General features: G+C 45.9%; 1 protein-coding gene across 2 annotated transcripts in view; it reads right to left on the bottom strand.

Annotated features, from left to right (window-relative positions):
• The window catches only part of PLXNC1 (plexin C1), a 305,776-nt gene that overhangs the window by 14,072 nt on the left and 266,154 nt on the right, over positions 1-25,550 (bottom strand). For both annotated transcript variants that reach the window (XM_057556153.1, XM_057556152.1), the window contains 3 exons: positions 24,724-24,870; positions 11,818-11,995; positions 9,456-9,559 (listed from right to left, as the gene is read on the bottom strand). In XM_057556153.1, the coding sequence (XP_057412136.1) occupies positions 9,456-9,559; positions 11,818-11,995; positions 24,724-24,870 (429 nt within the window). The remainder of the gene's footprint in view (positions 1-9,455; positions 9,560-11,817; positions 11,996-24,723; positions 24,871-25,550) is intronic.

Below are 25,550 nucleotides of genomic sequence, written 5' to 3' on the forward strand. Positions count from 1 at the left end.
TGGGAGGCACCTCAGCCTCTAGGGGGCAGGAGATGTTTGGGCCGTTTTCATTTTGGGGGTTCCTACTATATTAAGAAATGCTGAAACAAGTTTTCAAAAACTAACCTATAAACTCGTGACAGAGCAGTTTCACATCCAGGTATACACCTGTACATATCCTGAGATAAACTTTGTAAACGCCCCGTACTGGAAATAACCATCAACAGTAGAATGAATAAATAATTTGGGGTATATTCATAAAACAGGCAATGATAAAACAATGAAAGTGAGCAAATTACTGCTACATGCCATATGCATGAACCTCACAGTGATAATGGTGAGCCCAAGAAGCCTGACAAAATGGAATGCATACCGTGTGATTCCATTCACATTTAGCTAAAACAGTCGCAACTATGATTTCACTGTTTGGAGAAGAGAAGGGGGGTGGTGATTAGGAACGTCCAGGAGGGAGCTTCTGTGGTGCCCACAGTGCTCTATTTCTTGATCTGAGTGGAAGTTATAAGATAGGCTGACTTTATGATAATTCATCCAGTAGTACACTTACTTACAATTTGTTTTCTTTTCTGCAGGTATTTCTTATTTTTTAAAAGAAGCTTGTAAAAATCATAAAATTGCATATACTTTTAAATAAAAACTTTAAAATTGAAACATGACTTACAGGAAAGTGCTAATATTAAGTGTACAGCTCAAGAATGTTCACTTAAGCACATACGGTGTAACCACCACCCACATCAAGATATAAAATTATATTTCAGGGTCCCAAGAAGTACCCCTATTAGGCTTCTCAACCAATAACCACCCCATCTTCATCCAGGGGTAATCACTTTTCTGACTTCCATTGCCATTGATTAGTTTTATCTGTTCTTGAACTTTATGTAAATGGAATCATTCAGCATAGGGTCCATATAAGGCCTACAATGTTTATCTGTGTTGTTGCAGCTACCAGTAGTTCATCCTTTTAAAATTACTATTATTCTATTGAATGAATACACTACAAAAAATTGCCATACACTACAAAAAGGAAAGAAGTATTGACACATGCTACAACATGAATGGACCTCAAAAGCATTGCTAAGTGAAAGAAACCAGTCACAAAAGATCCAATATTGTACAATCCCATTTATATAATTTGTCCAGAATAGGCAAATTTATACAAACAGAAGATAGATTACTAGTTGCCTAAAACAGGAGTTGGAAGAATGAGGAATGACTCTTAATGAGTTCAAGGTTTCTATCTGAGGTGATGAAAATGTTCTAAAATTAGACTGTGGTGATGATCGCACAACTCTGCAAATGTTCCAAGAACCATTGAATTGTACACTTTGAAAAGGTGACCTTTATGGTATATAAATTATATCTCAACACAGCTGTTAAAAAACTGCCACAGATTTTAAATGTACACATTTGACAAATAAATGCTTTTACCACACTGACACACAATTTCAACACCAATGTATAGCCTCTTTTGGAGATAAGGTCAAGAGTTCTCATCTGAGGCTTTTTGGGACCGTGGAAGCCAGGGCCCAATGGCCTTTGTGCACCCCTTCCCCACACCCAACCAGGGGAAGAAGGCCTCTTCAGGCCAAGGGGGACTAGATGCTGAGAGACAAGAGAGCAGGCCTTGCTTCCTGGGAGGAGGAAATTGTTTTGAGGGGCTGGCCCACAAAAATGTAAGACAAAGGGGCCATAAGAAGAGGCAGGTCAGGGCTACACAAATCTTCACCTTCACTCTGGGATGTGGCTGAAAGATTAACCCTGTCATTTCTGAACATTCATCAGCTAAGTGATTTTTCCCTGCACTTCAAAGCGTGAAGGCTGTTCTGAATTCTAATATTAATTTGGACCTGGCCTCCCTCCATTTGGAAAAAAGTAGAAACTTAGAATTTCTCTTCTGGCCTGCAGCACATTGGTTATCAGAATGTACAAACCTGCTCAGCAAACACCAAAGGATTCAAGCCTAATCTCTTGCAGGTTGTCCCCACAGAGGAAGGAACACGCGCAACAGCCAGCCCTAGAGGGCGCCCCTGAGCACAGGGTCCAGCCAGCCACTAAGTGCGGGCCAGAGGCCTCCAACTCCTGGTGTTCAGGACATTTTGTAGGGAGGGGGCTCTGGGCAGGGGCTGGCAGGGGCCCTCTGGCCTCTGCAAAGTGTCTCGAGCACGGATTCTAAACTCTTATTGAGCTCCTGGTCTCTGCCATTATTACCAAACATCCTCTCCTCTCCCCTTGAGCCATTCACTGAGCGACCGTGTTGGCTGATTTTCCAATTCTCCTCCATATTTGATGCAATTAAAGTAAACGCTCTGTGCAGGCACCCCCTTAGCAATACTCAGACGCCGAGTTTATGAGAATGTTTGAACATAGTTTCAGAATTCCTCCCCATGAAGAGCTGGATATGCTCTGTTTCTAAGCCAATAAATACCTTTTTAAAAAATGAAGCTGGTGATTCATTCTGGGTAATTGTCAAAGAATGAATCCCAAATGGATCCTGATGAGTGTTGAGCCAATACTCTGCTACTGTCAGATGCTTTGTTTCGCCAAAAGCGAGCACCCTTGCTCTACGGTCACAAACACCAAGGATGGGCCTTCCGATGAGAAGCACAGCCAAAAGTTCAAACGTCTTTTCAAGAGCTGGCAATGACTCGCTGCTGGCACAGTGCTCAGGCATTAAGACAGCGCAGACGCAGCTTGTACCGGGGAAATTTTACTCTGAAATTATCTCCTGAGAGCAAGTGTAAAAGCATTTTATCAGTGGATGAGTTGTGTGTGTGTGTTTGAGCATGTATGTGTGCAAGTGTATTTCTAACCTTCACAGCTGCTCTAGGGCTGGAACATTTTTCCCCCACGTGACACTTTAACATTGTTGTAAAGACAGAAAACTAGTTTATTTACAGATGTTTGTGGGGGGAAAGGTTTCCATTTTCTGTTTCGCACAAAAGTCAGCTGCTGCTCAGTTAAGGACAGAAATGCCTTTTTGAAAAGTGCCACAGAATCCAAAGTGTTAAAACTATGATGCTGTTTGTTCCATTTGAGGAGCTCCAAATGCTTTCCTAAGAGTGGATCATTAATCCTCCCGTACTCCTGTGAGGCAGGGAGCGTCCTCTTGGCCCCTACTTTAAGAATGAAAACCAAATTAAATCAACGAAAGATTAATGTCACTAGATGGATCTGTGGCAGGAATGTTTCTCCAGCCCAGAGCAGAACTGGTACACAAGGCAATTTCAAATTAAATTCCTTCCAGTCTCATGGTGCTCCAAGATTCAAAACGACAACGAGGCCATACCCCTCCAATGATGGCTGGCCCGTGTTGGAAAGAGGTGGAGAGGACTGCAGACTTTTCCACCATCAGAATTAGGAGTTGTGACCACAAAGGGAGAAATGGACCCATGTCATCAATTTAAAGTTGCTCCTGAAATAAACAGAAGCTACGGACTTCCCTGGGGGCACACTGGTTAAGAATCAGCCTGCCAATGCAGGGGACACGGGTTCAATCCCTGGTCCGGGAAGATCCCACATGCTGCGGAGCAACTAAGCCCGTGCGCCACAACTACTGAGCCTGCGCTCTAGAGCCCGCGAGCCACAACAACTGAGCCTGCGTGCCACAACTACTGAAGCCCGTGCACCTAGAGCCCGTGCTCCACAACAAGAGAAGCCACCGCAGCGAGAAGCCTGCGCACCACAACGAAGAGTAGCCCCTGCTCACCGCAACTAGAGGAAGCCTGTGCGCAGCAACAAAGTCCCAGTGCAGCCAAAAATAAAAATTAATTAATTAATTAATTAAAAACAAACAAGCAGAAGCTACATATCCTCCAAACTATTTGCAAGTAAAGGCGGGATTTCTCTGTGGTAAAATACTATCTTTATGCCACAAGTTGAAGATTATGCCATAAAAACAGATCTTCTAAAAATATAAGGTTGAACTTAAACTTAACCTGATGAAACTGCCATTTTTGTAAGTAAAAAATGGTCAAATATTGGCAATTTCAAATGATTGAGCCCAAGAGGAAAGCTGGAACTTCAGCCTAAGAAATTCATGGAAAATTATGAATAGGGTCTGAAATACCATGATACTTTTTCCTTAAGTCTAAAAACACAATAGTCAATACAAAGCACCATGTAGAAACCCTTACTGGTATCTCTCATTCCTAAAATGGTATTTTGTGAAAACAGAATCCTATTCAACTAGCGTTGTCCCAGCAACCACTCATCAACACTGCTCTCCCCGCCTTCCCCTTAGCTCTTCTCACTGACACCCCAAGGCTGGAGGCAGATGAAAAAGGAATCTATTTTCTTCCTTAGGGCCAGAGGGATAACCTTGCTCAGGGATAACCCTCCTTCAGGAAAGGAGGCTCGGTGCTCATCGGACTGTCTGGAAGGGGCCCATCAGAACATTCTCAACAGACACACCAAATCACCCAAGATGTTCCTGACACCCAGGACAGAGCTCTGAAGGATCCCTGAAACTAGTGAAAATGACAGTACAGCTCCTGCTTCTCTCTTGTGTGCCTGGAATTAGCCTTGGGCCAGAAGCAAACCCCCTTTGAGGACTGTTGGAACCCTGAGCTAGTCGCAGGGAGGGAGCTTGGCCTCCACCAGCGTGCGGGCGATTGGGAACCTAAGCTCCCCAGGCTTTTTTTGGGCTGGAGATGTCAGCTCTTGGATGCCTGAAAGAGGCCTCCCTTCTGAAAGAAGGTAACTACTGTCGCCTTCAAGGAATATTGGCCTTAAAAGGATGTCAAAGTAGGATTAGAAGGAAGCATTTTGATAAACTCACAGACGTGAGATTCATCATAAGATCTGAAGAGAGGTTGCCCTTTTAATTTTGACATCAGAGAAGGTAACTACCAGAATTTCTCATAAGCTCTCCAGCCAGGCTGCTTCAGAGGCTAGGAGCACGAGCTGCAAGCCTGGCTCTGAGCAAGGTTATCCCCCTCTGGCCCTGAGCAGGGCCACGGTCTCTGTGCAATTCCTTTTTCATCTGCCTCCAGCCTTGGGCCGTCACTGAGGAGAGCATGGGAGCATGGCCAAGTTTCTTAGCCTCCCTGGGCCTCAGAATGGGAATAATGACAGTGTCTACCTCACTGGGCTGTAAAGAGGACTAAAGGACTTACTCTTTGTAAAAGCTCCTAGAACAGTGCCCAGTATACAGGAAGCACTCCATGTGTCTAGTAAATAAGAATCTGAAGTCATTCATGCTGTAAGAGACCTTTAGAGACAGTTCAAGCCCCTTAGAGTCACAGATGAGACACCTGACCTGAAGGACCACTGACTTTACCCAAGCAGACCCTTTGGAACATTCCTATGAGCTTTAAATGTCATGTGAATGACAACTTTGGCGTTAGCAGTGACCACTTGGGTACCGGCGCGCTCCCGTTAGGAGGAACATTCTTTAATGACACGGTGGTTAAACGTATTTTCTACCCTCAAAACCTCACAGCTCAGAACAAGAGGCGTGATCTGTAGAGAGCATTTCCTGCCGGACACAACACCTGTCCTGCACACTTGATGCCACCCCACTGCTGCGTGTGGGTGCAATAACATGGTCCAGCAAGAGGGCACATGGCGGGGCAGGTGCAGAAAGCCTGGACTGGGAGAAACCACCCTGCTACAGTCACATCAGGCAAGCATCCCCACACCCTCTAGACACTCACACAGACACACACAACTGATCTCAGCTCCAGAGCACAGCACAGTCCCCTTCACAGGGAACACAGAGGTGGCCAGTTACGGAAGCACTAGGGCGGAGTTCTTTATAGTGGAGAAAACGCCTCTGGCTTCACGTGTTTGTAAAGGCATCGGCTTTACCCTTTGTCTGCACAGGACAGAACGAGACTGGAGCAGAAACTTGTCCTCTTCCAGGCTCATCTGATGGAGAATGAGGGTAATAAAAGCACCTTCATCACAGGTTGTGTCAACATGAATCACGCTTATGCACACGACAAGTGCTGGGTACCAGCTGCCACTGTCATCACTGTGGAGAGCAATTGTGCCGACGCCCAGGGTTGGCAAGGATGCCATCCTGCTGGTGACAGGGCATTGCTGGCAATTTGGGACTCTGAAGGCAATCTGGTCCATGAGATGCTATATTTTTGCTGTGCCTTCAGATCCCCTCTAGAAACCTGTTCTTCAAATATACAGACAGTAAATCATTCAGAGGAGACCAGCTACACTCTATTTGCCCTAAGGACAGAACAAGGCAAGAAGAGAGAGGCTCACACTCCAGCAGAGGGGACTTTGTTTAGATAGTAGGAGGAACTGGCCGTCACTAGAGATTAACTTTAAAACCTAACTAATTTGGGCTAATTGGAGGGAGGTGAGTCTTAATCACTTCAAAACTCTGAGTTAGACCCTATTTTTAACTGAAATATAGTTTTTCACTTTCAAGCACCTACAGTGACTCAAACTAGAGCACTTTAGTAAATGAATAAGAGTGATAATTAGCATCCTGTCTCTTTGGAGGGAAATGTGTTTGAGGAGAAAATTTTTCTTTAATGAAAAAAGGGCAAAAGCGAGCTTCAGCTCAGCCCTGTCAAATTACTCCAAATTTTGATTGTGCAGGGGTGCTGCTAAATGGAGAACAGATTTAGGCGGCTGAGGGTGGTGCTGGATGCTTTTGTTCAAGCAGTCTTTGAAAACCAGGGCATTTGAGATGGTCCAGGCACAGAGAGCACGGGGCCGATGACCTCCCCAGTTTCCTTCAAGCTCTCTGCGCTTATTTGCCTTATGGCTTAGCTTTTTAAACATAAGGAGAATCCTTTAAGCCCTTGTGTCCTAGTCTTGTCATTTATTACCACCATGTGGCAATGCTAGGGTATGAGGCCAATAAATCATTTGGACGGGAAGTGACTACAGGCCGGATTAATTTCATTATCATCCCTAAGCAGATAGGTGTCTAGTGCAGCCGATGTCTCCAGTGAAGACTGATGTCCTATCTCTCCTGACAGTCTTCCCCTTGCCTTGCAGACGGCGGTGATGGTTCTTCGTTTTCCCTGCTGGAGTGCCTTGGCCTGCCTTTTCCTATTAATGCCAGTGAGTGGCCACACCCCCTTCCTTTGGGGCCCACCCCATGCCACACAGTTGCCAGGGGATGCTGAGAAGCCTGACCAGGGTGGTCCAGCCCTCCCTGCACAGCTGAGCAAGGCCAGCACATTAGTCAAGATACGAAAGGAGGGCATTTGTGGCTGTGTTTCTGCCAGGCTTGCCAAGACAAGCTCGCTACCCAGATACAGGAAGAGGAGGAGACTGCAGCCGGGCTGCAACTCTGAACTTCAGACTGATGCCACAATAAGGCCCCCTCTCCTAGGCACTTCCACCTCTGACTCCTTCCATCCGTTATATTTCCTCTGGGGCACTGCTTCTCCAAATGTGGCCCGCTGATAGGAATACATACTTTCAGAAAGTTCCCTGGGGATTTTTATAAACTCCAAAGGCTAAGCTCGACAGCTCTTGGCAAGATGATCCCAAGGTTGGAAAGTCTAAGCTGCAGAAGGGTGAGTACAGGAGCAAGTTGTTCATCTGCCACGTTCCCTGCTGGGTGCCCTCCAGCAAAGGCTGCAGGGCCAGCACCCACCCACGGGTCACCCAAAGCAACTATTTCCAAACCGGCTCTGAGACCCATTCAGCCAAAGAGCCCAAGGCTGTGGTGCCCTCTGTTCCCGGCTGCTGTCCAGGAAGCTCTGCTCAAGGAAACGTCTCAGCTTCTTTCTGGGTGAGGGGAAAGCCTGGCAGGCCCCAAACACCTTCTTGGTGCAGACACATCTCCCTGGGACTCACAGCCATGAAAGGCGGGGCGCCTACTCTCCAAGGGGCCTGGGAAGCCGCTCCCCTGTCTTCTCCGTCTCCGCAAGAACATCTGTGCATCCGCCCAGCCAGCCCCGTGCCTCCTTGACCCCTCCCCTGCCCGCAGTCTCCCTCCCAGCCACACAGCTCGTGGTGTCCACCTTCTGCCCATCTGCTTGGCTCTATCTCCAGGGCCACTGAGTCATTCCTGGTCAGCGTCGTTTCTCACCCGAAATTCTTCTAACGAGTCTCCCTAGTTCCAGCTTTGCACCTCTTATATCCATGTTCCATGCACAGCCACAGTCATTTTCTGAGACACAAATCTCCCCTGTTTAAGATCTTCCAATGGCTTTCCACTGTGCTGGGGATAAAATCCAGACTCCTGAAGAAGCTTCTGGGCCTGCACGGTCCCCTTCTCCCCTCCCTCCCCACTTCTCTGGCCTTCTTCCGTGAGAAACCACGGCATGTACTGGTTAAGCCATGGACCCTAGAGCCCAACAATCTGGGTCCCAATCTTGCCTCTGCCACGGACTAGCTATTAGTAAACCTCCCCGAGCCTCAGTGTACCCATCTATAAAGTGGGTTAGTAATAGTCCCTGTCTCGTAGGACCGCTATGGATAGAATGAGCTGAAATAAAGGGAAAGGCAGAGGCCAGCACCTGGCACAGCGTAGGGGCTCCGTAAACATTGGCTGTTATTGGCTCTCACTGCCACCCCTGTCCCTCTCAAGTTCTAGCCAGTCTAAAAGTCTTTCTGCAGAAGAAGAAGCATGTGCTCCCTTCCCTGCTGGGTATGCTGGCCTGGTTAAGTTCTCCTCACTCTTCAGGTCTCAGATGAGTCACTGCTTCCTGCAGGAAGCCTTCTCGGATGCTCCGAGTCACAGCACTATCACACCGTGTTGTAGTAACAGTGCTAGTATTAGTAAGGTGTTGCCTTACTCCTTGTCTCCTCTTCCCTTTCCACCCCTTCTCTCCAGGGCCATAGGCTCCGTGAGGTCAGAGACTTGGTCTTTGTTCCTCTCGCGTGCAGCCCCAACTCTTAGTGCAGAGTAGATATTCAACAAAGATTTGATAATGTTGCTGAATGACTCCCAGTCTGCCGGAGTGTTCCGAAACCTCCCCTGTGAACCCTCTCTCATTCTGGGCAGGCTTCTCTGGCACTCAGCTCTCTGACAGATCACGTACTCCCCTCACCCACCTCAACACTCACCCAGCATGTGGGTCAGAGGCCAAGGAGGCATCGCTGAATATTTCAAACAAACAGGAAATGTAGATCTTCTTCAGAAACAAAGAACCCTACACAAAGGTCACCAGGTCAATTATGAACAGCAGTGCAACTTAGAACCTTTAGAGGCTCTGTTCAGTGTCAAGCTGAACAGTACCTCTTCCACTGAACAGGCCAGGGAATCTGGTAAGGGTGAAGTTTCCGACCTAAACCGCAGGATGGAGAGTGCCTGGGTTACGTGAAAATCGCAGCTCTGGGAGAGGGGGTACCGGGAGATGAGCAGACCACGAGCAACTAAGGAAAACTTCTGACCCAGAAATAAGCAACCTGCGAATGATTCCAGAAAATGGGTGAGAGTCTTGTAATAACAATTTATGTGGTCCTGGAGATGATCTAATCCAGTTAGGGTTGGGGATGAGGAAGGAGCCAGTGGGTGCTAGATCTTTTCCTACCTCGTAGTGGCCAATGGTATTCAGCTTGGTTATTCCATCTTCAAGAATCACAGAGGAGCTGTCAATATCCAGAAGTTCTTTGTGTCGTGTGCCCACCTGAAGCTCTGGGGGAGAAAAAAAAAGAAAGAGCATGTTGTTCTCTTTTAAAATGACAATGAGGAATGTAAAATGCTACCCTGTCACTTTTGCAATTATTATTTATATTGCTAACTAGCTAAAACAAATAAAGTGGTTTTGAAGATATATCAGCCAGACTGGTAGCCTGACTTCTGTTTTGTTTTGTGTTTAGGGCTCTGACGTGTAAGACCACTTCTCCCCAAAGCTTTTACTCTGAGGCTAAGCCTGGAAATAAAGCCACAGGAAGACAAAAAAAATAAGGCATCCTCAGAGAGACTAAGCTCTTCAGAAAATTCCAAAAGCAAACCTGTACGCCCACACCTGTGTGTTCACAAGCAGGTGCTCTGGGAACTATCTTCTGTCGGTCCCCGTGTGCGGTGCGCTGGTGGGCTCGTATGCCAACGCCATGGGCTTCAACTCCTTTACAGAGGTTGCCAACTTGTGCCCTAGGGTCAGAATGTGGCCCATGGATGTGGGTTTTTTTCTTTTTGTGAACCTGCACAATGTTTTATTTATTATTATTCTAATGTCAATTCAGCACCAACATTTAAAGATTGGAAGACTGCATATAAAAATTAGGACCTGTGATTTCTCTTTTGAAAAACTGGATCATCTGGTAACACTGACCACACCGGCCTCCATGGCGATCATGGGCTGAAGCTAAGTAGCACTGCCCCCTTACATGGCGGGTGTCTTTCCCCAATTAAGTTGGGTCCCACCATTTCCCATTATCCCAGGTGGGCTGACACCCCTTATTTATAATACTTCCTGCCCCTCTGGGCATTGGAGTTTGTGAGCCTCTGCTATAAGAGGTCTCAGCACAGCTGCTTCTCGTATTGGGTTTTAACACTATTTATGGCTGGTTTCTAAGGCTTTGCCTTAGTTTTCTGGGGCTAGCCGCGGAGGTAGTTTGGAAGATCAGCAGACATGCAGAAGCCATTTGCCATCAGACTATAACGGGAAGCTTCTAGTGGGCTTGTCCTGCTCCCTGCCTCCGCTACATCGGAGGCCAGGAACACCTGATGGGCACAAACCCTGGATGGTGTGAGGATGATACTACGGACCAGGCAGCAGCAGGACTGAGGCCACCGGGCCGTTTCCCCATAATCCTCAGCTCCAAGTGGCCACCTCCTTTGTAGTCAGAGCCATACTTCGAGACGTAGGAAGGAAGTTGATGGCCCTGGGTCACGTCATGGTTTCCTGGCCGGGGCTGCCCTTTGACCCTGCGTCGACCCAAATGAGCTCACATGGTCTTGAAGTGCCCAATAATCCAGCCAACAGAAGGAAGCAGAAGAGAGGTGGATGAGAGGTGCTTTAGTGGCTTTGCTTTCCTTGAAGCCTGGTCTTGGGGTTGCTACACATTTGCATGGTTTCACTCAAATGTGCCAGACCCCACCCCCAGGCTTCTCCCAATGGCCTTTCAGCAGAGAGTCTGACTTAGAGGCCCCGATGGGATGATTTTAATTGCCTGCTTAGTTGAGGCTACAACTGCACATGGAGGAGAGATGAACCTTGTTACGCTGTCTGTCACTGTTGCGATTTTACTCTTTTTTCCTGTCCCATTATCTGCTATAAAATCCCACAATAGTCTCCTGGGAGGGCTGCGTGGAGCTCAACTTTAAAATGTTGATGAACATTTGAGTGAAGTGGAGCCCTGTTAGCTCGCTCACGCATATGCTCGCCTTTGCAGTATACCAATAGAGCCCGAAAATGAATTCCGAGCAGATGCCGTTTCATGTTGGGGGAGGATGGAGACTATACTTAATGCAGGATGTGATTAGCAGAGAGGAAGATGACCTTTCTAGCCTGCTGGAGTTCACACCCAGAGTCTGAGCCACCCGCTAATGACACACTCAGTATCACAACACACAAATCAAATGCCAATGTGAAATACAACACACACAGAGGGCCTGAGGTTGACACCTTTTTGTACTTCTTGATGCAAGGTGAATTCATTTGGTCTCAGGGTTAGCAATCTCATGAATCTGATTTACAAACATAATATTGAAGAAAAAACAAAAAACAAAAAACAGCATCTTTGAAGGATCCTGCTTCCTAGGAAAAAGAGTCATGATACCTGTGGGAGAACAATGCAGTCTCCTGGCCTCTAGACATGCCCTCTGGGAACAACCCGGGCTAGTAAGCTTCACCAAACAGAGCTTACATGCTGGGGGCCAGGAGGGAGGGAAGGTGGAAGGGATGCTCGTCAGGGGACTGGGACAAAATAGCTCCCATATCGCCTTACCAAGACCAATTTCATTCAGCTGAAGTCCGTAAGGAGAGCCATTTTTGCTTAGGAATGCTTGGAAAATCTTTTCTTTGGCTTGACCTATGGTATCACAATCAAGAACATTGACTGAAATATTCCGACAGACATCTGCACTCTCATTTTCTGGGATTTTTTCAAAGGTGACGGTTAATGCCTGCAAGAATACAAACAGGTTTCCAAATCTATTAGATAATTGCAATCTGAAAGGCATTCATAAAAGACACAAACCTTGGCGAGTCCTACTAATACCTCTGACAGCACATTAGCAAACACCATATCGCATTATACCACTTTAATCTTTTTTCCATAATCCATTCTTTTCAGGGATAATGGAAAGGAAAACAGAAAGTTAAAACTCTCATTACAGAGCAAGCACTGAATAAATATATCTGAGAGTAATATATATATATATATATATATATATATATATATATATATGTATATATATACACATATAAATATTCTAAAGACAGTGATTTCTAATTTCATCCTCAAAAAAGAAAATTGGAAAGCTCCCACAGTAGATGAGGGCAGACTGGTGACTATCTTTTTTTATTATCAGGACCACAGAGTCCTAGTAGCGAACTTCCAGGTGACAGGAAAGGTTATGAGGTCTCCGTATTGATCATGCCAAAGAGGTCACTTTATAATATTCAGCATTAACTATGGTAACATGCCTCTCCCCCTCCACTTTCAGCTGCTTCAGCCAGGCAGTTTCTTGAGCTCTCATTAAAACACTGAGATCCCCACCCTGTACTATTATTCTTGCATTAATTACATTTCAGTGCCATTACTTATGGTTTTGTCAGTTAACATTCTCCCAGTGCAGCAAAACCTCAGAATCAGTCTAACGGGAGAAGTAAGGCCTTGGTGAATGTGTGAAAACACAGAACTAGGGAATATTTCAAAAGCAATTTAAGAGCAATTTCAGGTTTACTTTGCCTAAGAATAAACAGATCTAAAACAACAAAGTTACATACCCGGGATCCTTGGGGGAACTGATTCAGGGAAGTGCTGAGAGTATTTTGTAATTAGCACAACAGACAGTTTAGATTCTAAGCCGCCCTAGTAATCATGGAACCAGAGGGACCAGGGTGTGGTGTGAAATGCACGATTATTTCGTGTTTTTGAGCCTGGCTGCAGTGAGGGAATGTAAAATGATTCACTAATGGAAATGTTTAAAAAATGAAAACACAAATAATGTGGAAAATGGGGACCCTTAGGGTTAACTCAACTTTAAAATGGGTATAAGAATAGTACCTGGCCTCTAGCGTTTCTATCGAGGTTAAATAAGATCATGCACGCCAAAGGCCTGGCACGGGGCAGGCTGCTGGGAAAGGCTCGACGATGCTGATAATGATAACAGTAATAATAACAGGGATGTTATTATTTCACATAACTTATCACTATGATTACTGTTAGTATTAGTATGCCTTCATGTGGAAGCAGACTCAGCCGGCCTTGAGCGGCTGGGACCCTGACTCCATGGTCAGTATCTCTATCAGAGTAAAGAGCAAGCTGCCCGGAAGGAGATCGGGGCAGAGCACCTGCTTCAGGGTCAGACTCCTGGGTTCAATCCCAGCCCACCGCTAACCAGCTGGGTAATCTCTCTGTATCTCAGATTTCTCACCTGCAAAGTCAGAACGTTGTTGTTAACTGCCTCCCGGGGTTCCTGTGATGATGAACTGAATTAATCACGTCGCACCCAGAACAGTGTCTGACTCAGGAGATAGGACTTAAGGACCCCAGACACGGAGAAGAGGCTTCTGAAGCTCTGGGGAGGTGCTCAGAGGCACGACTTCTTTTTACTGCCTTTACATCTTGCCCCTCCAAACCTGTTTATAATTATGCAAGCGTAAACCTTGGTGCAGTCCTCACCGAGTTTCAGATGAAACTCCGAATCAGTGGAGGCTGGAGTCTGAGGGTAAGTGGTGGTCTCGGTCTGGCCTGTGAGAGTTTCTTTTTTTCTGGGACAGAGAGTGGTTCCCTTGCCTGTTCTCAGAGCACACTGGTGCTCTGGGCCAGTGGCTCACTGGGCAGGGATGCAGGACTCCTGACTGCTAGCAAACACTGACATACTGGGTGGGCGCGAAGCAGGGTGGGAGGTTGAGAACCACGGCAGAGAAGCCTCAGGCCAGAGCCCTCTCCTCACCTCCTTTTTTAGTCACATTTATTGGCACCCTGCCAAACACATTTCAAGACACGATTCTTTTAATCTTCCCAATATCCTGGGGAAGGAGGGTGTATTATTATTATACCCATTTTCTGAGTGAGGAAACAGAGGCCTGTGCCTCTAGGGACACGGCTTGTAAATGGAGAGCCAGGGGTGGCACCCTGAACCACTCAGCTTCAGGCCCTCCCACCCCCTGGGCCCTCCCTCCTCCCCTCTGTCCCACCTACAGCCCAGGAACCCTCTGGACCGCCAGGAACCTGTCTTAGATCAGACTATAACCAAAGTCCTAAGCTGCATTCCCAGCACAAACGGGGTTCCTGGAGGGGCAAATGTCAGTCCTGCCCTGTACGGTCTGAGCAGACTTGCCCGTGTCTCCCTGTATTTCTCTACGAGTTGGTCTCGCCAGTAGCACTAGCGGTGGTTAAGCTATTTCACAGGGCTTCCAAAGATAAAGACGAATGAAAAGGCCCTTTTAATCAGGGCTACAGCGATCCCAGCCTGTTTAATAGTTTTATAGGTATTTGCGAAATAACATTCTGTGACTACCTAAAGGGCACTATTGTCTTCAACAAAAACACCTGTTTATAGGCAATAAATGTTCTCCTTTAAAACATAACCAAAAGGGAAAAAAACCCTTAACTGGACATAAAATAATGTAAATCTGCCACTGCCTTCACAGCTAGATGGGTGGAAAAAAGGTAAAATGGCATTTTATAGAGTCCACAGGGAATTCTGAGAGTAAATTCAGACACAAATTGATTTGTGTTCATTTTTTATGCCGCTAACACTTAGCGCTCCAACAGCAGTTTCCGAATGTGTAAGAGTAGCGGGGGGATCTCAGAGCAGGCCCTGCCTCTTAACCTGAACCCCAGGCTTGAAAAGCTCACGCTGGGCCTCTGTTCCCCATCAAGGAAGATCCCCACAGAAGTGCCACCTCCCTTCAAAACCCACTTAACCAGAGTCCTTCCTGTGTGCTACTCAGTGTTAGGGGCCGGGGTTAGGAGAGGCCGTAAGACACGGTCCTCGTTCTCAGATGATCCACAATATACTTGGGAACCGAAGCACCACCTCTGAAACAATATTCAGCCACCAGACGCAACTCTTTCACTCTCAGTAAGTGTTCAGAGAATTTGAGCAGAGAGGACAGGAGCGTTGAGGGTCCTCAGCACGGGCACCAGGCCACCTGGATCATCCCCTTCTCCTGCTAGCTAGCTGTGGGAGCGTGGGCAAGTCCTCTAACTCTTCTGAGCCTCAAAATTCTCATTGTTCTTATCTCGAAGGAGTGACAGGATCACTAAATCATGACATGTAATAATAGAAAATTAAGGAGTGCTTCCTGTGTGCCAAGCACCAGGACAAATGATGTGTATTAATATAATAAATTCATCTCAGAAACAACCCTATGACATATAATAGAGTCTATTATTATTCCCATTTTACAGATGAGAAACTGAGGTACAGAGAGGTTAAGTACATTGTACAAAATCACCCAGCAAGAAGAAGGTAGAAGCAGGCACTCAAGCTCCATGTTTTTAAATATTTGCTGAGTCTCCCTTTCAAAACCTGAAAATGTTTTATAAACTAAGCACAGTTCAAATCTATGGAATGGTGATTAATTTTCAAGACCCACAAAAGGCTAAAGTGTTCTAAAATGCACCCTGGTCTCTTCCCCCCAAATCTGCCCCTCTGTTAAGAGGAACTGCTCTGGCTACGAAAGTGTCAGCAAAGCTGGGGTGACAGATATGGTTGATTGTACAATCAGCAGCCATCTCTCTTCCTTCTTTGCTAACAGAAGCTAGGTTTCAACAGCAGTGGGCCCAGCCTAGCCTAGGAAACATGATTGGTGGCAGCTCTCTTCTCCTCATTCACCAGGGACTGGTCATGTAACCCAGTCCTGGCCAATGAAACATAAAGGGAAAGCATTTCTACAAAAGGGGAGAGCAGTGCTTAGAGCTGTGGCAGCTATTTTGTGACTAAGAGGAAGGGCCAAGAGGAGCAAGGAGATGGTGACCCAGAGCCCTGACAATGCTGAGTACATGGACCTACCTTAGGGCTGCTTACCTCCAGACTTCCCGCTCTAAGTGCAATTCCATGATCTTAGGATTTCACACACCAATAGTCATATTTTCTCGTACTTACATCTGCCTGCACCCAATCTGACAGAGCTCATTTTGTTGATGCTGAGGTAGATAAAGTCATTCACTGATACCCACCTACTTGGCATGTACTGTGTGCAGAGCACGGCAGGTGATATACAATAGAAGCTGGCACTGATCCTGCCTGGGAAGTATTTGAAGACTGATACAACAACTGTGGGATATACACAACAAATTCTAATACCAGGAAGAAAACAGTAGCTATAGATGGAGTGCTTTAGAGGTTCAGAGAGCTATTACCTCTAACTTTCAAAGGGAGAGAAATCAAGGAAGGCTGCATGGAGGAAGGGCTATTTGAACTGGGTCTGGAAAGGAGCTACATGTACAACAGTATAGGAGGAGGCCTCTGGACCATGGAGATACTTGGCTTCAACTCTTATTAGACTGATGTGCAGCAAGCTTCAATCTCTTACTCAGGCTATGAGGTTAGGAAGTCTAGATAAAGAATCCCATTTCCTTTGGGGAGAATAGAGGGTAGAGGACTTGAAGAACCATGCTTGCCTTTCCAAAACCACCACCTTCCATGTCAGGGAGAAGCCCTGTACTATTTACAGAAACAAAAGCTGAAGAAGATAATACAGTTTGAGGTTTCTAATAATAATAGCCAACACTTCCTGAACGCTCACCATGTGCTGGGTGTGCTTTGCTAATTCATTTAATCCTCACAACTGCTCTCTGAAGTGGGCACTATTATTAGTGTCATTTAACAGATGAAGAAACTGAGACACAGAGGTTCAGAAATGTGTCCGAGATCGCAGAGCTGCTGAGGGTCATAACTAGGATACGTCCATACCCTTAACTGCAGAGCCAAAGGCCAGTCGAGGTGATAAACTTCCGAAGGGCAGTCCCAATCTGCCTGAGGTCCTCAATAAACGCTATCCAAGCAGACAGGTTGGACACAGCAGAGGAGGCTCCACCTCCTTACCTTGGCTGGCATGGGACCCCATTGAACCCACTCAATCTGGAGCACCCTGTGGCTTGGGCCCCACTGACAGGCATTTTTACGGAGCTCACGTTCACCCAGAATAAAGACGACCTTTCCCAGCCTCTGCTGCAGCTCGGTATGGCCATGTGATTAAGTTTAGGTCAATGAAATTAAGCAGATGTGTTATGTGGCAGCCCCTGGGAAACTTCCTTAAAAGACAACTGGTGACCATCTGTCAACTTTTCTATAGCTCAGCATATGTCCTGCTGGCTGGAATGTGGAAGGAGGCAGGCAGGGAGCAAACACCTTAGATCGTGAGGTGACCTCCGGACAGCAAGAGAGGAGCTGGGGTCTGTGAGGACATCCCAGCAGAGGCGCCCACCAGTGCTGGGCTGCCCACCTCAGAACTTCATGTGGGAGAGAGAGAAACTCCTCTGTTGCTTAAGCCACAGGTATCTTGGGTCTCAAGGAACAAGGGATTCAGGAACAATGCCTTCTCTATTATCAAGAAGGGTTCTTAGAAGGGCAAGGCTATCTTGAAGGCACAGGGACCAAACCCAGAGAAAGGACCAGACTGGAAGGACCTGGTCCTTTGCAGCAGGTCACAATCCAGCCCTTTTAGGTGTGCAGGATTGCAGTCCAAGTTAGCTGGGCAGGTGTGTCATTGTGGTCTCCTGTTCACATCTGTCCAGTGGGATATTGTCTGATATAGGTTGTAAAAGCCCACATATAGGGGTTATGGGTAACATTTTCAATAGTAACATAAGCTTTTAATGACAATGGATGCAGCTAATCAACTGCCCTGCATCACCCATCATCAAAAAATAACCAACCAAATAACCAACCAATGGTGAGGGGACAGTTTCTGCTTCAACCATACTGTTGATAAGAAAAACAGCTCAGACGAGAAAAGCTATTATAAATAAATAATGAGTACCTACTCTGTGGCATGATGGCTAGACATCTTACAGATAGTATTTCCTGACCTCATAAAAAATGTACAAGGTTAGGGTTTATTTAAAATAATCCACCTGTTTAAAGATGAGGAAACAGGTTTAGAGAGGTTGAGTGACTTGCCCAAGGTCACACAGCCAGTTTGTAACGCGGCTGAGCCTGGATTCACACCCAAGACGGTCAGACTCCAAACCCCACCTCTTTTGAGCTGAACAACACAGCACCCCGACATACAACCACATTCCTGATTCACTAGCAGCTTTACCCATCGGCCCTTCACACAACTTGGCAGTTTCAGGTATTGGGTGGTAGAAAAAACAAGCTGCAGAGGGCTAAGAGGACACATCAAAAGCAGGGAAAGAGGCATTGCCCCACATTTTCCCCCCAGTTTGGTGGGGAAAGGATGATGCAGCTATCTCATTAACTCACCAGCCACATTCTTGGCTAATAAGGGCAGGGATGTTGCTGCATCCTTTCTGTAATACCTTCTAACACCTACAAATCAATTTTAAAAGAATTTATTACAAGCTAGCGACTTTATCATAGAAGGTCTTAGGCCAATAATTGCTTTCGTTAAATAAAACCTATAAAATACATTTCTAATTTCACTGCAGAGCCAAATGAAGGTCAAGAGAAAAGTCTGGTTCTTATACTAAACTGAATTAGAGAGAAGAAAACCACTTCCAGAAGTTCAGTAGAAGCAGCAAGAGCCCAGAGTTAGAAGTCCAAGTCTCAGAAAAGCTTCTGATCTGAGGTTTTTCTCAAGCTGAGTCAGCCCTGGGACATGCTACCAGCCGCCCCGCTAATGCTGCTCTTGCCTGCCCGACCTCCGCCCGCCCCCCCCACCCGCCTTTTCCTTTCCCCACCAAAGACTGAGAGCCCCACGCTTCCTGGGTCAGGGTATTTAACCCCCTGACAGAATACTGAGGGAGAAAGGCCTTTTCCATTTTGAAGAAAAATGTTAAGTTAATGGAGAGAATTTCCTCAAATTTAAGTTTCTCTCACAAGTCTTATACACTTGCTAGCATTTACTAACACTTGTTCATGCAAAAATCAAGCGAGAATCTGTCCAATTTAGCCCAAAATGATTGATTCCAGTATTTTAGGTTTAATGTATTTCACAGTTTTCTGGGTTTTTTTGGCAAAGTGCCCATAAGTTTCAGCTTTGTGGATAGTGGTGAGGCATTTCCACTGCTGTGTCCCTAGAAGGAGAGGAAACAGGCCAAGATTTTTGGGGGTGAGCAGGAGGGTGGATTCTAGGTTTTTTTTTCTCTATTATGTCAAGCTCTAGATTAAGGGATGGCAAAATTTCTGTAAAAGGCCAGATAGTAAACATTTAAGACTTTGAGGTCTGTATCATCTCTATTGCAACTACTCAACTCTGCCACTGCAGCAGGAAAACAGCCATAGACAATAGTCAATGAATGGGTATGGCTGTGTGCCAATAAAACTTTATTTATAACAATAGGCAGCAGGGCCCCATTTGACCCACAGGTTGTTGTTTGCTGATTCCTGCTCTAGATAACAGTAACTTCAAATGGAATGCTGACTTTGACAATGCCATAAAAGACAAATCTAAAAAAAATGCCTTGGGCTTCCCTGGTGGTGCAGTGGTTAAGAATCTGCCTGCCAATGCAGGGAACATGGGTTCGAGCCCTGGTCTGGGAAGATACCACATGCCACGGAGCAACTAAGCCCATGTGCCACAACTACTGAGCCTGTGCTCTAGAGCCCGTGAGCCACAACTACTGAGCCTGCACTCTAAAGCCTGCAAGCCACAACTACTGAGCCCGCGTGCCTAGAGACCTAGAGACCGTGCTCTGCAACAAGAGAAGCCACCGCAATGAGAAGCCTGTGCACCGCAACAAAGAGCAGCCCCTGCTCGCTGCAACTAGAAAAAAGCCCATGCGCAGCAACGAAGACCCAATGCAGCCAAAAATAAATATGTAAAACAAATTTTATAATAAATAAATAAATTAAAAATGCCTTTATCTCCACCATGGTTTGCTATAAAAGTTACCATTCTCTGAGGGGAACAAGTATAAATAAGAATCCTTAACGATGAAGTAACAGAGTCATATTTGAGCCATAAAGAGGAAAATTAAGTACGTGTGTATTTAGGTAACTAAATTATTTTCTAATCCCAAGACTATGGGTGTGAGAAGAAAGAATATGAAGAGGAGAATCATTTAAAGCACTCATTTAAGGTTAATTTTTCATTTTCCACTGCCTGTCATCAACTAGGATGACTTACCTCAAATGATTATAAAAAATGGTTTCGCTTCTTTGATCAGAAGCTCAGAACAGTAACTATGGAGTTAGTAATGGTTTCAGTATTATTGCAAGTCATAATGGAAATGATTTGCACTATGGTAGAGAGAAAAAGAAAACAAAGCTCAAGAATTGTTAATTAACTTTACTGTTTCTCCACAAATGCTAGGAGTATTAAAAACAAGATTGCTGAAGTGCAAACATCAGGGTTTAATGAACAATGGGATGTAATTGAAGTAACAGAGAATGACTTAATCGGGACAGTGGTTTGTTTAATTATGGGGATAATGGATCTTCTGAAAGGACAAACTAAATGGAACAGAAGGAGCTAGGGAGTGGAGGGCAGAGCGGCCGCGTTGAAGGAAGCTTGTAGATGAGGAACTCTTGCTAGGGATAGCTAGGGCTGTGTCAGAGATGAAATATTTTACAAAACAGGATTGTCTCCAACGTGGTAACTATTGGGGGAAAAAGGCTAGTGTGGGCTGGCAGAAACGTTCAATAAATCATAGCAGAGGCATTAAGATTTCTGTAGGCGAGTATCTGTGCTTTTTCAAGATTTTCTAATAATCTTAAAGACTTTCTCATAGATATGAGAATGAGGGCAATATTATGTTTGTCAGAACACTGTTTCCCAGGGCGCCAAGATGCTATCTCTGATACAGCCGACTGGCAGGCTCATTTCCTGGGTTTAAGAGTTCAAAAAACCATTTCTCGCTTAACTTTGATTATAAGTCAACCTTCTCTTGCTAATTCAGCACACTTGCCATGAGTTATTGGGTTTTCTCATCGCCTCCTGAAAGTGAAGCAAATGTCCTTTCTCCCATGTGGTACCCTTTCCCGGAACCGAAATCCTCAACCTTCACCCGCTCCTCCGAAGTTTCAGGCAATCCGCTCCAGAACGACTCTCTAGACACAGCCCACCCTAAGGGAGAGCCCGAGATTCTTCAGCCACAAAATTGAACGTGCCTACAATTTTGCAAAGGAGGAAAAACCTTAGAGCAATAGGGCTTATCCCTCTTCTAGATGTCAACTCGGAATCCCTGGATGTTAGAGGAGGGAGGGAGGGAGGGAGGGAGGGAGGGAGGGAGGGAGGGAGGGTGTGTGTGTGTGTGTGTGTGTGTGTGTGTGTGTGTGTACACACACAAACCCTCCCCTGACTGACGCTCCCAGCCAGGAGCAGGAGAATGTTATGGCAGTTTGCCTCACTGAACACCAGCCTGCAGTGCCTTGCTGGAGGAGGATGGTTTCTTCTGCTCCTAGAGGAAGTGACTTTATGGGGCTTTGCTTACATTTAAGAAATGGCAGAGGAATTTTCCTCCCAGGGTACAGCAAACAAAGAATTACTTCTTGGAGCCCATGTGTTAGTATAATGATTTCATGTATAAGCAACTGGCATGTTGCCTTTATGTTCTAGAAAACACCCTACACCTCAAGGAGAACACATCCTAATCTTAGAGGCGTGAAACCTGACTTTTAGGCTGTTAGATGAGGCGTTGTGTTTTTCAGCATTTAGCCAAACAGGAGTTTGGGGGCCTCTTTTTAAATGTGTCCCAGCCATGGTACCAGGCTCTGTCATTTCAAGTTGTTTAGGTGGCTGCTCTTGATTTTTTTCCCCTGGCTTTTTTTCCTTGAAAATATTTACACACACACACACACACACACAATCGAGTTTGTTCACCACACCTTGGTTTTCAAATACATAAACCACCTCAGCAAATTTAGAAAATCAAGACTTCAAACCACTGGGTGTACATGACTGGGGAAGGGGGGTAAAGTGAGAAAGGGCGGGGGGAGGTGGGAAAGAGAGGAAGGAAGAAAATTTAAAAGATGATGGTTAAGGCTGAGGGGACTTGCCTGAAAGGAAATGAAAAACCTTAAATTTTTTATATCGACCTTCTGCTAACATTTTGTCACACAAGCACAGACCGGCAAGCTTCTCTGGAGCTTCCAGTATAACCATCCACCATGAAAGAGGTTTGGGGCGGGTCCCATGAAAGGCATTAAAAACCAATTTCAAAGTCAAGGGCCCTAGAAACAAGTGGCCCAGCCCTTTCCCGGTCTCAACGCTATCTACGGGCAAATCCGTATTTGGAAAGGAAGATTTATGTGGATTTCTAAAAACATAATTTTCCGTCAACCTTTTCCCCAGGGGCTACAAAGGATCCAAGAGTCGACACAAATGTCTTCAGCATCAAGAAACATTTTGATGATGAGTTGAGTGTTAACAAATCAGAAACACATGGTCTTAATTGACTGTGAAATAAATAACATTTCAAAATGAAAGGGGGAAAAGTGTTCGGATGTAAAGCATTAGAAAGGACTCAAACCTCAAAAGTTGCTCCAGGCATTTGAGTCCTCCCCACTCCCAGTTCCATCTTCTGCTCTCCTCTCCTTCCCGTCCAGGTTCGTGTTTTCATGAAAGTGAAACACTGCTGGATTCCCTTGACCTATATTCACTTGGAAATATTTCTCTTTGGGAACCTGTGGGGCTCCTAAAATGTCTCAAAGTAAAAGCATGAACACCTTCTGCATTAGGACCAAGGCCCTGGGTTTGAAGACAGGACCCTGAACCAGTAAAAGGAGAGTCAATAGGCCCTGATGCAAGTTCATCTTTTGTTCTCCAGGGTACCAGTGGGGTTCTTCCTGCAGGATGCACATTAGAATTACCTGGAGCATTTAAAACATCTATCCATGCCTGGGCTCCATCCCCAGAGATTCTGATGTAGTCAGTCCGGAGGGAAGGCCCAGGCATGGGTCTATCTGGATCTGCATTTCTAACACGCACCCCGAGGAGATTTGAATTAAATTTAATAGCTCTTGACAGGGCACTCATGTGCCCGGCAATGGTCTAAGTACTTTACAGAATATCAACTCTTAATCCTCACAACATCCATGAGATAGGCAGGTACCATGATCATCATCCCCATTTCACAAGTGAAGAGATGGAAGCACAGAGAGGTTTCCAAACTTGCCCAAAGTCACACAGCTAGCCAGTGACAGAGGCAGGATTCAAACCTGCCTGGCTTCAGAGTCTACACTCAGTAACAACGACATCAAGAGTTCTCCCTGTGTGGCCCTGGACCAGCAGCAGCTGCAGAAAGCTCTTCAGAAATGCAAATTCTTGGGCCACACCCCAGACCTACGGAATTAGAAACCCTGGGGTGCTGCCTCACAACTGGTGTTTAATGAGCTCTCTCGGGGACTCTGATGCATGCTAGCATTGGAGAACCACTGCACTCCACTCCCCCCTCAGATACAGACGGGAGCACAGACAGAAGTCAGACCTGCTGACGTTCTGCTCAGCCTCCCACCTTGTGGATGGCGGCTAAGCACGTGCCATCTTCAGTGGAGGGTCAGCTCCATCCAGCGGTGACCGAGCACTCGAAAGAGCTGATCTAGGGACCCTTCTCCCACCAGAGGACACAACCATAACATAGCCTGCAGCACCATGGTGCCTTCTCCAATCAGGGGATGAACTCTTCCAGGATGACTCCGCAGCGCCTGCCATCCAGAGCGAAGTCTCAGGAGCCTCAGCCCCCTTACTGAGCAACACCAAAACCCCACTGTAATTTCTTCCTCCTTCCCCGCTAATGAGATTGTGAAGCAGCCCGGAATCTCTGTAAAGCTAAAGATCAAACCAAAATACAGCAATCTCTTTTCCAAGTCTCTGTTAACAGAAAAGCACACAAAAAAATCCTAAGTAATTTTGGAGATACTTGCCATGCTTGGCTCTCTCTCTCTAAAATTCCTGAATGTGCAAAAAATTGGTCTCTTTTCCTTTAGGAAAGGAAGAGAGTGGGCGGGTGGAGTGGGGACGGGTGAAAAGGAAGATCTTAAATGGGTGAAACCCTCCAGCAGCCAGGCAATCATCTTCCTGTCGTGATTTACAGCATTCCTCTAAAAATATCTATGAGATCACAGAACGATAAGTGCATGACACCAAACATTTGTAACTAATCCATGAAAATAAAGTAAGGGCGTCATGTGGCAGGGGGAACACAGCGGAATTTGTCTTGTGTTATCGTTCTAAAATAAGACGGCCTCAATTTGGTTGAAATATATCTTCACACATTGACTTCCAGAGCAGAGCCGTTTGAGAAATTCTGATTGCAATTATAAGTGCTGAGTAGGGAGTGCTTTGCAGTTCCTCTGCCGATGCTGAAAGCTATAAGCAATCCTGATATTAAAATCTTTGGAAATTGAGGAGTACCCCAGGCATCATTACAGTACTTTCTCCCCCAATCCGAGTAATTAAAATCTATTATGTGAACACGTGTTAATATTTTATCAACTACTGTTTTTAATAAGCTGAACGTATGAGGCCTCCTGTGGTAGGAATGATATCATTTCAAGCGACGCTTCCCAACCCACCCTCTACCCCGCCAGCTTCGTCGCAAACTCACCACAGTGCTGAATTCCGGAACCTGCCACAGCAGCCAGTCCTCATTAAGCGTGTACAGGGCTTTGCAAGTGATTACATCGACGGGGCCCTTGTTTATCTTCTGGTTCAGAGTCGTCACCAGCAAATAGAACGGTTCTCCAACAGTCTCCTTGGAAAAGACGCAAAAGTGACAGTTAGCTTTCGGCAGAATCCACTGTACTTTCCAGAGAATGAAAGTTTCAGTTTATGGCCCTATGACAGGAGACAGGAGGCAGTGTTTTCTAACAATCAACATGCACCTCCCAAGAAAACACACTTTGCTCCACTTAGGACTAGGAGCAAAACTCAGGAAACTGCCTCTTCTCCCCAACACACACGTGTGTTCACACACGCACACGCACACTCTCACGGCATTTACAGAGTAGCTGATCATTCTTTTATGCTTAAGCTTCTCTATGGTAGCCTAATGCTCATCAGTTGGCCTAAGAACCATGAGTAGAGATTCAACCTTTCTTTACGTTCTTATTTAACTGCCCTTTTTTTTTCAGCGCGCTGAAAATAAATGGCATGTAAAAAATGCAGAACGATTAGCCTTGGTAACCAGGTTAAACATAAAAACATTTTATACATTTACCTAGGAGGAAGCTTTTTGGTGTTAACAGGTTCTCACGAAGGAAGTGGCCTTGAGTTGCACAATCTGCAGCCTCCTTTCCCGACTGTGAGGCGGCCAGCCCCGGGTCCTACCCAGCCTGCACAGTCCCACCCGGGCGCCTTTGCTGGTACAGGCCCCAATGTACCCCACCTCCTTCCCCTGGGCCAGAGCCGATTCCAGATCCTTACTCTAAGGAT

Source organism: Balaenoptera acutorostrata, chromosome 11, assembly GCF_949987535.1.
Source record: "Balaenoptera acutorostrata chromosome 11, mBalAcu1.1, whole genome shotgun sequence".
NCBI lineage: Eukaryota > Metazoa > Chordata > Mammalia > Artiodactyla > Balaenopteridae > Balaenoptera > Balaenoptera acutorostrata.